The 15387-nt window shown below is 53.6% G+C and overlaps 1 protein-coding gene across 1 annotated transcript in view; it reads left to right on the forward strand.

The window, feature by feature from the left end:
• The first annotated feature begins 5553 nt into the window (after positions 1-5553).
• PKDCC (protein kinase domain containing, cytoplasmic) overlaps positions 5554-15387 on the forward strand; it is a 38226-nt gene continuing 28392 nt past the window's right edge. The window contains exon 1 of the mRNA XM_042789875.1: positions 5554-6504. Coding sequence (XP_042645809.1) covers positions 5872-6504 — 633 coding nt within the window. The 5' untranslated portion in view covers positions 5554-5871. The remainder of the gene's footprint in view (positions 6505-15387) is intronic.

The raw sequence follows: 15387 nt of genomic DNA on the forward strand, positions 1-15387 counted from the left end.
TTTATCAAAAGGCTTTTGAATGTCCAAATAAATTATATCCTCTGGTTGTTCTTTACCCACTATTTTATTAACTCTTAAAAGTGTAAAAGGTCTGACTGGCAAGATTTATTTTTATAGCAGCTATGTTATTTTTTTCCTTTGCTTGAGACTTGATATTTCCCTCCAGACTGTAAAATATTTAGAGCAGTGACCCTCTGAATCTTGTGGCTTGAAGCAGCACCAGATACGTTGTCAATGTTTAATTAAAAATAAAAGCGAATGTAATATACTGCTGACTTTCTCAACTACTTCCTTGTAATGAAGTTAAGCTAATGTAAAATTTCCATGAGTTCGCCTGTCTGTGTAAATATTTACAGGGTCTTTATCGCTGCAGTACCAGATTTCCACATGCATTAATGGAGTTACCCTTGTAACACCTCTCTGATACAGGGAAGCTTTAATCCCAACTGCCTGAAGAATCAGGGCACACTGACATCTGGCACATAAAAACCAAACTGCTGTTCTTTGAGAATACAAGTTAGGAGATAAAACACCTTCTCCCACTTACAGATGCTATATTCACAACAAATGCAAGAATCATCACAATTCACAAATATAATCAAAAAGGCACAGCGCCCCAGCATTTCTTCACAAGTTCTCTAAACCCCAAAGTTAATTTTTCCCTTTGGAAAAATGCAGAGCACTGCAGGTAGAGTCCAAGTTTTTCCTTTTTTTTTTTTTTTTTTTTTTTTTTTTTTCAGACTGTCTGTGCTTGCAGGTTTTTGCTGGCTCTGCTAGTGACCATTTATTTTGGACTCACACCACACATCCAGTGTTTCATTATGCATTTTTGCTCCAGCCAGAACTAATACAATTGGCTGTATCTCAGCTTGCTTCAAATATACAAGGGAATGGGTTTCCTGAGAGAAAAGGAAGAAACAACATCAAAAAAAAAGAGATCTCGTTTAAAGTAAAAAGCACTACGAAGATTTTGCCACATAAGAAAAGTTACAAAAGGCTACAAAAGATACACGTGCAAGGGCCCACCACTGGCCCCACATCCCTGAGGAACCAGAGGCTTTCCTCCCTGCCCTGAGAGCTGAAAAGATCTTGGCAAAGCAGGGAATGACGAAGAGGTTGGACACGGAGGAGCCCTCAGCGAAATGGCATGCAGGACATGGACTTGCATTTTCAAGGGACTTCTGGCCTCACGGCTGAGGCTTGGCTTTCCAAAAAAAGCTCTCCTTCCATATAAGCAGCCAGAACAGGTGGCCAGGAATTCAAAAGGTTATGAAGTCCTTTAAAAAAAAATTAACTCCTTAATGTCAAAGGGGAGTGGTGTGAGTACAGAACACTTCTGGAAGACCAAACTGGCCCAGCAGAAGCTCTGGATTCCAGTTCCCACAAACATGTTTCCAGTTGTGGTTTTTAAGTGAGATCTTGAGGCTACCCACGCTTGAAAATATGGGACTTCCTTTCTGGGGCCTGGGGTCAAAATCCCTTGAGACCAACAGTGGGACTTGCTTGAAGATGCCTGCTGGTGGGTGTAGAAACAGGGACAGCTGAGCTTAGCTTGGCAAATTTGACGCCACAGACCGGTGATGCCCTCGCAGCCAGGTTGGGGGCCGGGAGTGGGGCAGGAGCACGGCCGCTGGGGGCGACTGCTCCTGGCCAGGTTTGGGAGCAGACTCCCACACCTCTCCTTCCCATCGCCCATTCCTGAAACACAAGCTTTGCCTCCAGGACGGCCATGCCTCCTGCAGCAACAAAATGATTCCCCCCAAGGAGCAGTCAATATATTGACACGATCTTAATCTTATTTAGCGTGGTAGCATGGTTTTCATTTTTCTGTGTTTGAATCCTCAGCTTGAGGAATATTGATAGAAATAGCGACTGTGAAGATCAAATAAAGAGCAGCCTGTTGCACGTGGGAAAAAAAAAAAAAAAAAAAAAAAACAAACCCAAACCAAAACAACAACAAAAACCCAACCCTTCAGTCCGCCCTCTCTCCGCGGCGATTCAGCTTTTCCAGCGGCGCTGCCGAGATGAAAGGCTCGCATGCGAGCAGAAGATCCTGCAGCTCCTCCGGCGCCGGGGGAGAGGTGGTGGGGGTGGGGTGGGGGGTGTGTGTGCAGAAAAGGCTTATTGCCCGTTTTCCCGCCGCCACGGGCTGTTGGCTGCCAGCTCGCTGTTGACTTTAGCCGGTAGCTGTGTGTGTGCCCCCGCGCCGGCGTTGCTGGCAGCGCGGTTTTGGGCGGCCGGCAGCCCCCCGGGCCGCCCGCCTCGCCCCGGCACCGCCGCCCTAATCAGTGGCAGACCCCGGGCGCGGGGTAATGAGAAACATGGGAAGGGGCTTGCTTGTCTTTAGAAATCTGTTTCTCGACATCAAAGTGCTCCGCTCAAGTTGTCCTCCAGAGGTCGGCTCCCGTATCTAAATGAGTGATGTATTTCATGGTATCTGTCGGGAGAGATATAATGAAGAAAACCGGCTTTGAGATGGGGCATGATGTGAAAAACAGGTGACCCGCTTTAATGAGTTGTGGAGCATCTGTTTTGCAGTCCGGTTGTGTTCCCGTAAACTGCGCGAACGAGGCGGGCCGGCGGCGGGCGCGCAACTTCCGCGGGCGCGCAGCCTCCGCGGCGCCAGGCGCTGCCCGGCCCGGCCCGGTGCGTGTCTGGGGGAAGACCAAAGGGGAAGGCAGAAGAGCGGCTCTGCCTCCCCACACCCCCCCGGCCCTTCGGGCTCAATCACTGCCTCCTCATGGTGACCAGCAAAGACCGGCACCTCCCCCCCCCCCCCCCCCCCCCCCATCCCATTTCCTTCCCGTCCTTCAAGGAGAGCGGGCACTGCCTCCACCTCGGGGAGATGTACACCCCCACAAACACACCCGCTCCCCAAAGCATCCGGGGGTGCAGGTGCCGTTGCGAGGTGCCTGGCAAAGCAAGCTTCGCCCTCTCTCCGCCCTGGCCCTGCCACCAGGGCTGCCTGCACCCCCCGGGGCACCCTCCGCTTTCCCGGCGGTCACGGCCCCTCGGAGTAGCCGGCTTCCCCCCGCTCCGGGAGGTTGTTGGCCTCGGATCGCCCCCGGTTTGGCCTGTCAGGAATATTCCGCTGAGATCACACCGCTTGCGGGTAACGTTTCCAGCGCGGCCTCCTCCCTGGGCTTGCACAACCGCCCCGACTTTATTCTGACTCTGCGTAGTAACAGCGTTGGCCGGCATCAACCAAGCCGTAAATCCAGCCGAGCGTGCACGTTTCCAGGGCTCACGGGCAAATCGCCGTGATTTCCCCGCAGGACGGCGGGCTGCGCGCCGGCTGCGCGCCGGCTGCGCGCCGGCTGCGCGCCGGCTGCGCGCCGGCTGCGCGCCGGCTGCGCGCCGGCTGCGCGCCGGCTGCGCTCGGCTCGGGAAGCGCGCAGCGGCGAGCCCCTCCGCCGTGATTTGACCTGTTGCAGCGTGATTTAAGATGACCGGATGGATAATATTGCACGGTGACTCCTCGGGAGCCCTCTGCCCTGCCGGGGAAGGGCAGGCTCCGCACGGGGGGAGGTCTGGTACATTCAGATCTCCCAAACCTACCGCGGAAAGGGAATCCGAGCCCCCCACCGCCTGCGGGAGTGTGTGGGGGTCCCACTCAAAACAGACGAAGGCTGCAGGTGTCCCAACAGCTTTGGAAACGCACCGCATATGGTTATGAACCCACTTGCTTTGCAAAAAAAAAAAAAAAAAAAAAAAAAAAAAAAATTATTCCGGCCTGCAATTCGGCCTCCTCTCCACCCGTGAAATCCCCCTGACCGCAGCTGGCTCGGGAGATCTGCAACGAAGCTGCCCTAGCATGGCTGAAAGGTAAAAACCAGCGGCTCCCGCTAGATACGAATAGAAACGATTATGGATAAAACCAAACCAAACCAAACAAACAAAAAAACCCCAAACCCACAACAAACAAACACCCCAACACCCCCTGCCAAAGCAAACCCCCTATGGGATGCCGCAAGCAGAAAGGCGCGGTGCTTTAACACCCGCTGCGTCGTGCCCCCGCAGCCGCGGAAAGGGCAGGTGGTACCGCCCCGGCGGGCGGAGCGAGTTCCGCGGGGCGGTGCGCAGCGGCCGCGGAGCTGCGCGCAGCGGGGTGCGGGGCCCCGGGCGGCACGGCGGGTCCGGGAGCCTGCTGCCCCACCGGGGACAGCCCCCCCTTCACGTGTTATTTTTATTTTACTTGGTGATTACGCGCCCTCCCCCGTTATTTTGGTGTGGTGGTTAGTGCCGGGCTGCGGGGGTCCCGCTGAGCAAGGGCGCCCGTCCCGGCTCCGCGCCAGAGGTGCCTGCGGAGGGCTCCCGGGAGGCAGCGACAAAAATCCGAGGCTGCTCCAGGGACCCTCGGTCTCCCACGTCCCCGCCGGCGGCTGCCCCCGCCTCCTCCCGGGCTCCCCACCGCCGCCACTCCCACGGCGCTGCCCCGGGGCCGGGGCTGAGCTCCCCCGAACTCCGCTTTCTGTCGGCGCTGGAGGCAACGCTGGCGATCACAGCCGTTTTTTTTTTTTGTTTTTTTTTTGTTTTTTTTTTTTAGGTTAAGGTATGTCCGATGTGTATTACCTAAATGGCTAGTCCCTTTCCCTTATTGGAAATCATTTCCCGCTTCCATTGTGGTGAACTTTGCCTCGCCTGACTCTTTACGGCTTTTCTCCTGTTGATGGTCTTTCCTTTGTGGGAGTTTCGCGGGCTGATTGTATTTGTTAATTAGTTGCTAACAGCATCGTAATGTGGGCTTGATGGATAACCATGTCATTAGCACTCACCCCTGCAATTCACATCTCCAACAGGGCAGGGGCTACCCCATGCCGAGACCGTGATTTGTGGCTGGAGTCTCGTGTGGGTGACACGCACCCCAGCCCCTCTCTCCGCTCCTCGGCCCCGCTCTCCTCCGCGCCCGCGTTGTGCCGTGGCTGAGTGTGTGTGTGTGGGGAGGGGGAGGGGGGAGCGGGGAGCACGACCCAGACCCCGACAATGCAGTTTTCACCCCGGATCGCGAACCCGCAGCTCTTGGCTGCAGCCGCCTGGTTTCGCGTTATTCTGCGGGCGAGAAAAGAGGTGGGGGAAGAGGTATCCGACACCCCCCCGTCCCCCCCCCCCCACTCTGTGTGGCTCTGTGGGTACGAGGACGCTTGTGCCCCCCTCGTGTCCCCTCGCCGCCACCAGGGACAAGGACAAGCCACTGCCGGTGCGACTTCCCCCGCGCGGCGCGGACACGCGTGGGAAGGACCGCAGCCGCGCAGCTCCCGCCTCGCTCGGCCAGCAGCGCCCGGGACCCGCCCTGCGTGGCCGCCCCCGGCGCCGGGGCCGCGGAGCCCATCGGGGAGGGGGTGTGGGGTTTGGGGGGGGTGTCAGCCCGCCCGCCCCGCCCCGCGCCTTCCCCGCCGGGGGGCTCGGCCGAACCTGGGAGATGTAGTCCCGGCTCCCGGGCTCGCCGGCGGCCGGCGGGGCTTCCGCGGGGGACTACGTTTCCCAGGCCCCCCTGCTGCTCGGCCGGGCCGCGGGAAGGGCCGGGCTGTCAATCAGGGCGCGTCGGCGGGGGTAGCGAGCTGGGGATCCCCCCCCCCCCCCTCCGGCGTCCCGCTAATAATAAGTGCTTCAGAGGCTTAAAAGCAGGGAGGCAAGTGTCATGCGGGCGCGCCGTAAGGGGCTGAGCTCCGGCTGAGCGCCCGGGTCCGCTCTGCCGCCGGCACAGCCCGGAGGGGAAAGAGAGGAAAAAAAAAAAAAAAAAAAAGAGGGGGGGAGAAGAGAAGGAGGGGGGGGGGAAAAAAAAAAAAAAAAAAAAGCCTCGGCGCTGGTTCCCGAGGAAGGGTCGAGAGGAGAGAAGCTCGAAAGGCTGGAGAAGCCGGCAGCGAAGTGGCGATGAGGCGCAGGAAGACGGCGGTGGCGGCCGGCTGCTGCCTCGCCTTCCTCCTGGGCACCCTGCTCAACGTCCTCTTCATCCCCGGCTCCGAGCGCCCGCCGCCCCCGTCCCCGCCCGGCGCCCCCCTCTGCCCGCCGGGGGAGGAGGGCGGCGGCGGCCGGGCCGCCCTGGCGCGGCAGATCCGCGAACGCTACGAGGAGGTGCTGCGCTACCGGCAGCACCGGGCGGCGGCGGGGCGGCGGCCGCTGCGGCCGCGGGAGCGGCGGCTGATGGACCTGGCGCCGCCGCGCACCTCGGCGGAGCGGCCGCGGCCGCGGAGCCGGGCGGTGGGGCCGCCGCGGGCCGGCGCCTCGGCCGAGCTCTCGCTGGAGCCGCCGCTTCTGGGCTGTCGCGACATCCGCAATGTCACCAGCGTGCAGTACTTGGGCTCCGGGTACACCAAGGCGGTCTACAAGGCGGTGCTCAACCGCACGCTGGCCGTGGCGCTGAAGGCGGTGGATTTCGGCGGGCACGACATCGCCCGCTGCGTGCGGCAGTTCTCCGCCCTGGAGGACTGCTACCGCCTGGCCGCCTACAAGATCGTCAAGGAGATGATCCTGCTGCAGCGGCTGCGCCACGCCAACGTCCTGCAGGTACGCGGGTCCTGCGTGGGGCGGCCGCGGGGCGCAGCTCTGCCCCGCCGCTTCCTCGGTCAACCTGTCGGTGCTGCCGCCGGCCCGAGAGGGGAGCGGGCCGGGGTGGGGTGGGGGGGGGGGGTCCCCTGCGGGTGGGGGAGCGGGCCGCGGCGCCCCCGAGGCTTTGCCACCCCCGCCGCAGCCCTGTCGGGAGGGGCCGGAGGTTGGTGAGACGGATGTCCCTGAGGGAACGGCGTGTCCGTGGGGAAGGCCGGGGGCGCGTCGGTGGGCGCTTTCCGCCGGGCAGCCGCGCACCATCAGCGGCTCTTCCCCGCCCCCCCCCCCCCCCCCCCCCCCGCTGACAAGGGATTCGCCCCGGACCCGAAGGGCGCGGGATGCGGCGCATCTCCCCCTCCCCGGCATCTCCCCACCCCGGCCGGCCGTGCGGCTTGCTCGTAAACAGAATTAATACGGAGGTGAGGAAGGGGGGCGAGGGAGAGGGCAGAGGAAGGACTCGGAAATTAAAAAGCACTCCCCGAGTGGGGGAAATAAAGGCCGTCTTGAAGGCGAGGGCCGCTTGCTCCGGGAGAAGGAGGCGGAGGGGACACCCCTGGCAGCGTCTGTGGCGGTTCCCGGCGGGCGCAGCCTCTGGGGCGGCGCCGTGCTGGATCCACGCAGCCCTGGCCCACGGAGCGGCCCACGGGGTAACCGGCAGCGGCGGGCCGGGTGTTGGGTCTCGTTAGTCAGCGCGCCGGCAGCGGGGCACTTGCCAGAAGGGCCGCGTAGTAGGGCTGTTACACATCAGCATGAATCTCAACGGGTCCATTTGGATGCAAATGCTGGTATGGAAATTCCTATTGCGTTTCGCATAGCATGAGCGTTGCAGTAGAATAAAAAATGAACGTTAGACCAGACGGTCTCACAGTAGGTGCTTTTTGAACTGAATCAAGTAAAGGAGGTTTGTGTTTCTTCTTCATCATCAGCAGCAGGAGTACCAGCTCCCCCATGAGAACTTCAGATCCCAACGATCAAAGCTCTCGAGTTTCATATACTGTTCAAAGAAAGGGTAGTCATGATTTATCCACGACAAGAAAATAGATATTAACCAACCCTCCTTGCTTCCTTCCTACTTCCATATTCTTTCCTCTGTCGTGCCAGGTCTAACTTGAATAAGTGAGGAGGACAACATCTAGCAAACTATGGAAAGCTGTGTTCCTAGTAAGGTTGTTGGCTGTGCCTCTGTTGCTGCGATCAGTTCTCTTTGGGAAACTCGTGCTTGGGTGTAGCCATCGTTACTGATTGAGTTGACAGCAGGAGATACACTCTACAGTTGTAAACGCTGAGGGGATTTTTATCTATCTATTTATTTATTTATTTATTACTCCTTTCCACCAAGATTGGTTTCCTTGCTCAGTGGAAGTGAGTTGACCAGGTTGAGCTCGAAGCATGTGTTTTTGAAGTTGCGGGTCATTTTGGTAGGCACTGGTGTTTCTCCTCCGTGTCACTCGTGTGTGTTTTTCTGCTCTGGAAAGATTTCATTTGGCATTCATACGGATTAACCCTCCTCACAAAACGGAAGGGGGGCTGCGTTGCCTGTGAGGGGTCCCGAGCAGCCGCCGCGGTGTTTCCGCATGTGCGGGCGGAGGGGCGGGACACACACACACACACACACACACACACACACACACATGTTCACTCCCCCCTTTCGTGGTGTTCGGTGGACTCTGGAGGGGGACGCGGCGGCGATGTGGGGTCCCTTGGCGGGGCGGGGGGAATGAGCAGGAGCTTCCACAAGCGCCGGGAGGGGAAGAAACACGCCCAGAGAACGCTCTCATGGGCAAAAATCCCGCGTGTTAATTAGGGCTTCATATTTACATGCCACCCAATTTAAAAATAGATTACACTTAAATCAGAAACACGTTTTCAGTTTCGTTCCGATTTTGTCATCGCGTTTTCTTTTGTCTGCCCTCCGGCTCCATCAGCCGCGGGCAGAGCTGCCTGGCTGAGATCAGAAGAGACCTGCGACCCCGTACATCACCCACCTATTTTCTTTAACTTATTTCATTCTAGAGATGCACGGGGTGAGGTTGCAGCGGTGTGAGTGAGGGTTAAACGTTTGATAAGACATTACCTCGGAAGGAGACTGTAAAAATCGACCTGACAGGCTTTATCTGGGCACAGCTAGGGCAGCTGTATGAGCCAGGAATAGGTCTCTGGTGTCACACCAGAATCGTGAAACTGGTGCAGAAAATGGGCACCAGCAAGCAACGTGAAATGTATGGATTATGTCTCTGTTAAAATCTCAAAGGGGACAGGATCTACCGACCTCAAGGCTGATTTTTAGCTTGTTTTCAGCAGAAGCCGGCCCAGGGCTTAGAAATCCCTGTCCAGGGTTTGCTGCCAAGGCAGAGGAGATTCAGAAGCCGGCATCTCCTCCCCTCTCTTGGCTTTTGACGGGCGCTTCAGGCTTTCCTTGGAGCGGTCGGACCAGTGTACTGCCTACAGATGCCCAAGGCACGGCCCAACATCTGCGGGGCCAGCAAAGGCGGGCAGCTTCTCTGCCTGTGCTCCTTGCCTCTTTTTTGTTCCTCTCCCCTCTCCTTCCCTGCTCCACCAGCGGCTCCCGGCATACCCAAATAGGACCCGGCTGCTATAAATAGCTGGGAGGGCATGGCACCCCCCCTGGCACCCTGCAGGGTGCTGAGGGAGGGCAGGGCTGGCGGGCAGCCCGCAGCAGCCCCCGGATCGGGGCACGAAGCGGGGGCCGGGACGGGTTTGGGCGCGGAGACAGGGGATGCTTTTCCCTCCCCATTCGGCTGCCCACCCCCCCCCCCCCCCCCCCCCCCCCCCCCGGCTGGGGCCGGCGGAACCCCGCAGCCCCCTGCCCGGAGGCAGTCCGGGGCTGCTTGAGGCGGGCGGGAGGTCTTCCTCAGCCTCCCCACGGCGCGGGGCCCGGGGAGCCGTCCACGCATGCTGCTGTGGGCAGGGGCGCGGCGGCAGCCGCCCTCCCCTGGGCTGCCTGCTCCTCCCGCGCCCGGCCGCCGTGGAGCATCCCCTGCCCCCAGTCAGGGGCTATTCGGGGTGAGCGCGTTCATGAGTTACTTTTGCTGGAAATACAGTTTCGGGTAGGTTCAGCCCTAGGAAAGGGGGTTTTCCTGTAAATCTTTGGCAGCTGACAGCCTGAAGTGTAGTTTGTAAGATAACAGGCTTGTTCTTTACTGTCTCAGCAGTTCCCATTCTGGCCTGTCTCTTGTCAAAATCAGCTTTTTTTTTTTTTTTTTTTTTTTTTTTTTTAGCTATCCTCTTAAAAGACTTGATTATTGTACAATATATGATAGAGGGGAAAAGAGCTCTTTCCAGAAAGTACCACTGCTTTCAGACAACATATTGACATACCCACCGTGCCCTCCGCCTGGGGATAGAGCCAGATGTGTCAGCTCCAGCAGATGTGGCGAATCAAGTCTGTCGAAAGAAACGTCGAAAAGCGGCAAGAGGGAGAATGGTTTTGCAGTAGCCCACACTGGGGCGAAGGCAGCTTGCCTTCCTGTTTTTATTCCCTGTTTTTATTCCCGCGCTCTGCCCGCTGGAGTGCCAGCGCTGGGCCATCCCCCCTTGCCCCCTGCAATCTGGGGCAGCCCCCAGCCCGCCGGGCCTGCCCGAGGCTCCCTGGCGCAGCAGCCGCTGGGAAGGGCAGGTGCAGGCTGCAGTGGAAATGTCTTTGCTTTGGAGTGGGGAAGAGAGGGCTAGTTCATTAAAGTTGATTTTTATAATGAAGGGCACCGGGGAAGAGGGGGAACTGGGTCACTGATTTATTGTAACAGAGGATTTAGCGTCCCGCTAATTGCTTTGCAGGCGCTCTCTGTCAAATGCGGTGCCTGATCTCTTCCTTTCCCTCTGTGCTGCGGTTTCTTTTCTCACAAAGTTCAAATGCTGCTGTTTGAATCCAGGCTTTCCGTGCATTTTAGTGGCGGGGATGATTTAGTGTGCTTTAATTCCTCCCTGCCCGAATTTGAGGAAGAAAAGAAAATCAAACCATTTGCAGTTAATTTCAAACAATGAGCGCGATTGTAAAGACACAAAGGCAATGTTTGATTTACTGTAATACTGTAATTATAGCCCTGGAGTATCAGAATGAAGGGTGTTGCCATTCATGGGCATAAGCGGTTCTTTGGAGGCATTCTTTCTTCCTTTTCCACTGCTGAAGCTGAAGAGGAGGGAGGGAAGGCTTGAAACTGCAGACGTTTGGAAAAGTGCAAGCTTATTTCTGTGACAGCTATTTACCAGCACTTCTAGTGTGCCCTCACAGTGATTCATTTAAGAAGGAGCTACCGCTTTCTTAAAAACAAACACAAAAGCTGAAGGAAAAGGGTTGGCTTTGTCTGAAGCCAGTGGAAGGAAGACACCAGCTGCTAACAGAACCAGTGGTTTGCTGACTGCTCAGACAAGGCCGTTTCATTTGGCTTATTTAGCTTTAGTGTGAAGTTAAAACACACAGATGAAATTCGGGGGTGGCACCAACGCTAAAAAAGTCACCATCCAAGCAGTTTCTACATGAATTGATTCAGTTAGTACCAGTGGGGGTTTTTACTGATTTGTTTTAAATGGTCATGATTACAGTGAGAATATTTATCACTTAAAAATTAATTGAATAAAGTGGTACTGAAAATAACACATCACTTGCTGTTGAGAACTTCAGTAGACTTAAGATGTGATAGCCGGTCATGATATTTTTAAATACCTATTTTTAAATAAGATTTTCTTTTCTTTACATGTGATAATTAACAGACATTTTACCCTGATGGTTGCCCTATACATATGCATAGCCAGCAGGATAGGGCAGTTTTAGTTTTAATGTGAGAATTAAAATAGTAAAGCTTTGTATACAGTTTGCTTATTCGAAGTGGAAGTAGACAGTCTTTCCAAGTCTGAAGAAAGTCAATATACAATTAGTTTTCAGTGCAAATACATTTGCATAGGGAGTGTATGGACTCTTGAGGGTCTGTTCCTTCCCCATCCTTCTTGCATGAATCCACTGTTGTTTTCACAGAAAGGATGGGGGGAAGGGGAGGTCAAGCCATGGTGGAAACAGCTACTCAGGGATCTCTTCCCTGTTGCCAGTGGGTGGGCATTGAATCCCTTTTGTGGTGGCAATGGTGCAGGATTCCCATCAACAAGCCCGGGTCTGCAGTTGACTGGAGTTTGACCATGACAACTTTGGGAACTGCTGGCCTGAGAAGAGCGCTGCAATTGCTGATACCAGCTGGTGGGTGACTACATGGAGAATTGTCATTCTGAATTTTGGGTGGGGCAGCAGAGATTCACAGCTCTTGGCAGCAAACCTTTCAAAACCAAGCGACTACTGAGAATTAGCCTTCCAGGCTGGGGCTGGCTGGAGTCTGACCATGCATTCCACACACAGTCATTGCTAGGGGATTGCTGCAAGTAGAAGGGTCCTTTTAGACTGGAGATTTTTTCTAATGCTTTTCTAAAGGAGCTCGTTTGAGCTGTTCTTGGAACAGATTGGCTAGGGATGCATGAGGCCACCACACATAGTACAAGACCAGGCTGACACCATCTGTTTAACTGGCATTAGGATCAGAGAGGCTTCAGGTCCCAGGCAGAGGATCCTGCCAAATCCTGTTGAGGCGACAGGAGAGGTTCGCACCACTTGCTCGCCACCTCCTTCCTCTGGAAAAGTTGCCACTGCCCGGCGATCAGAGATGGAGCTGTGTCTTTGTCCTGCTCACTCCACTGCTTGACATTCCCGTAGATGCCCCTTGCAGGAGGTGAGGTGTCTAGGCCACTTGGGCATCCTTCAGAATTGTTGTTGGTCGATACAGGGTGTCAGCACTGGACGTTTATGTGGGTGGAGAGAAAAAAGCAGGCAGTGCCACCTACTGATGGCTCGGTGGAGACAGCTCGCTGCTGCTAACAGATGTCCCCACAGCCCCAAGGAGCTTGGGGTGGAGTGGAGAAGGGCAGAGAGAGCAGACAGATGCGGTTTGGCGAGGAAAGAAGAATTACACAAAGTGCTTCTTTATTGCGAGACTGCTTCCCAAAAGGCCCAGATGTTATACTGCACTTTTAAGAGTGAAGAAAGGATCTGTTAACAAGAACTCCAGAGCTGCTGGAAGCACGGAGCTGATACAATTGCAAACCAACTCTAACCGTTTGTGTCACTGGAAGGCAAACTGTACATCTTGACGCTGAAGTCGCCAAATAACGTTTTTTCCTATTGAATTGCATGGGATGGCAGAGGGTGTTCAACTTGCAAAGCTGTTGGCAGGAGCAGTTTCCCGTAAGGCACGTGCCATCATGTAAGTTAAAAGGGCTACATCGTCCGTCCTTCTGAAAGCAGCATTCATAAAACTAATCCCAATCATTTGTTGAATGATTTCTATGATTGCTTCTCAGTTTTATGTGCAATGTAAATCATTCCAGAAGACTCTGGTTTGAATTTCTGCCTCCTTTATGGGAGCTGATGACTTGCAACCTCATCCAGTTTCCTTCAGGGGAGCCCAGTGCTGCTCCTCCTGCACAGCAGCTCCGGGAGATCAGTGGTCACCATGGGATGCTGTGGGTATGATCAAGTTTTCCCTTGCTGCTTGTCTTTTTCAGAGGAGTGACAATGAGTGAACAAAACCGCTCCTCCCTGTGAATGTCCTGGCCTGGAAATAAATTCTGACCAGGGCAGAATTGCAGGGGAAATCATGTGGGTTTTAGAGCTACTCTTTTCACTCCTCACCCCCTCAAATGCGGGTTAGTTAGGTAAACCTCTTCTCCCTGATGTCCAGTGATAGGACATGTGGGAATGGTTCAAAGCTGTGCCAGGGGAGGTTCAGACTTGACATTAGGAAGCATTTCTTTACCAAGGGAGTGGTCAAACACTGGCACAGGCTTCCTAGAGAGGTGGTCAATACCCTAAGCCCATCAGTGTTTAAGAGGCGTTTGTACAATGACATTAATAACGTGCTTTAATTTTTGGTCAGCCCTGAAGTGACTGGGAAGTTGGACTAGATGGTCATTGTAGGTCCCTTCCAACTGAAATTTTTCTATCCTATCCTTGCAACAGATCCCTGTGGCCCTTTTGCATATGCTATGTCTCTTGGTTGCAGATGTAGTTTGGGAAGGGCAGGTAGGGCTGTGGTGGCTGGCCAAGGATGCAGGAGATGACCCCTGGAAGGGCACGCCAGACTCTGCTCGCTGCATGGACACAGAGAGCATTGGTGAACTCAGGTGTGAGCTGAGGCCGTGCTTGGAAGTGTTGCAGCCCTGGTTTATGAGGTGTATTTGTCAGATATGCAAGCTGGGTTTTTTAAAGGTCCTTTTCATGGATTTTTGTGCCAACACAGTCATCTGGTGGTTCAGATAGGTGCCTTGTGGCATCTAACTCCCATTGCAATTTTTCATTTCGGTGATGGCCATGAAGGTCTTGACAAGAGCTAGTTCCCACAGGCACTATGCTAATACTAATATTGACTCTAAAATTTAAGTTTAAAGGAGTTGTTATTTTTTGTCACACTCAACTGAACCACTCAGTTTAGGTAGTAGACACTTTGTATTGGTTTAGGCCTAATTTGAAGCAGTGTAGGTTGGAAAGGGTTGCTTTGTTCTTGGACTATGTAGCTGCAGGTAGACTCCAAGCTTATTTTAAAGCTCACCATGATAAAATACAAAGTGGTATGATTCAGATACCTAAGAAAGAAGAGTTATGCAGACAGGTCTAATGATTCCAAGTGAAGCTTTTCCGAACATGTGATGCACAGAGGTGATTTGATAGTTTTGCAATGCAAAATCACATCATAACAAAGGGTTAAACTTGCGGTGCAGTGGAACTGAATGCTGTGGCTGTGGATGGAGGTCAGGGGAGCTTCTGGTCTGGCTATTTACAAGATAATGAACTTGCCTCCAGTGATATCAGCCTGTTTCCCTTGCAATCATGGCTGTATGAGTGATCTATTTGTCTTCACTGGAAGGCTTTACAAGAGTAGGCTTCTTGCGTGACTAAATATTTGCAGGGTTGGGCCTTGAGCTTGTGCAGTGCAATGCAAATTCAAAGTGCTGTAAATGTTTTTAGCAGCAGAATTTTCCACTTCAGGGTGTAAGGAAAGCAGGGAGAGTAAAGGGAGGTAATGTTACTAAATCATAAGATTATAGCCAACATGTGTCAGAATTGCAGGTATATATGGATGTGTATACACACACATACATATAAAATACACTGAGATCTCTGTGGATATACTGACAGACATGGTTAGATACACTTGTGTGTTTCTAAATAATACATTCCAATTTTTCTGTTAATGAACATCCATGTTTAGTAACATGATGTCAGGTATGAGATTTTTGTACCTTCTAGCTCTTCTGGAGTGCTAATTGTAGTAATACATTTATGAATAAAAGGCTAGGCAGAGCTGTGAATTTAGAGTTTAACATTTGAATTGCCCACTGCTTGCTCTCAGTTTCAGTATCCAGCAGTAGAGGAAATCCTGCCTCACAGCTGTTTGCATACAGTTTTGGTCCCATTCTTCAAAGGTTCTGCATGGTGCTGGGGATGCCCTGTACGAAAGTCTTTTTCCTATGAAGCGCAGCACTTGGCAGGGCTTGATTACTGGATTTCAGTGCGGAAAATCAGTTCACTTCTCATGCACCATCTCTGTATATCCTGTAGCAGGAAGGTTGACACTGGATCGGTCTTTATTAAGTTTAGGCCTTTCAGGGAACTCATCTTTTTTCCAGAGGGATGCAGGTACCAGGTTTGGGCTGAGTAGGTGTGGCAATATATAAAAAAAATTTTAATATATTTTAAATATATATTAAAAACATATTAAAATATAGATACAAATATGTGTGTATGTATATTATATATAGAAACACAGATATACATATATATGTCATATA

Source organism: Tyto alba, unplaced genomic scaffold, assembly GCF_018691265.1.
Source record: "Tyto alba isolate M040663 unplaced genomic scaffold, T.alba_DEE_v4.0 Super-Scaffold_16, whole genome shotgun sequence".
NCBI lineage: Eukaryota > Metazoa > Chordata > Aves > Strigiformes > Tytonidae > Tyto > Tyto alba.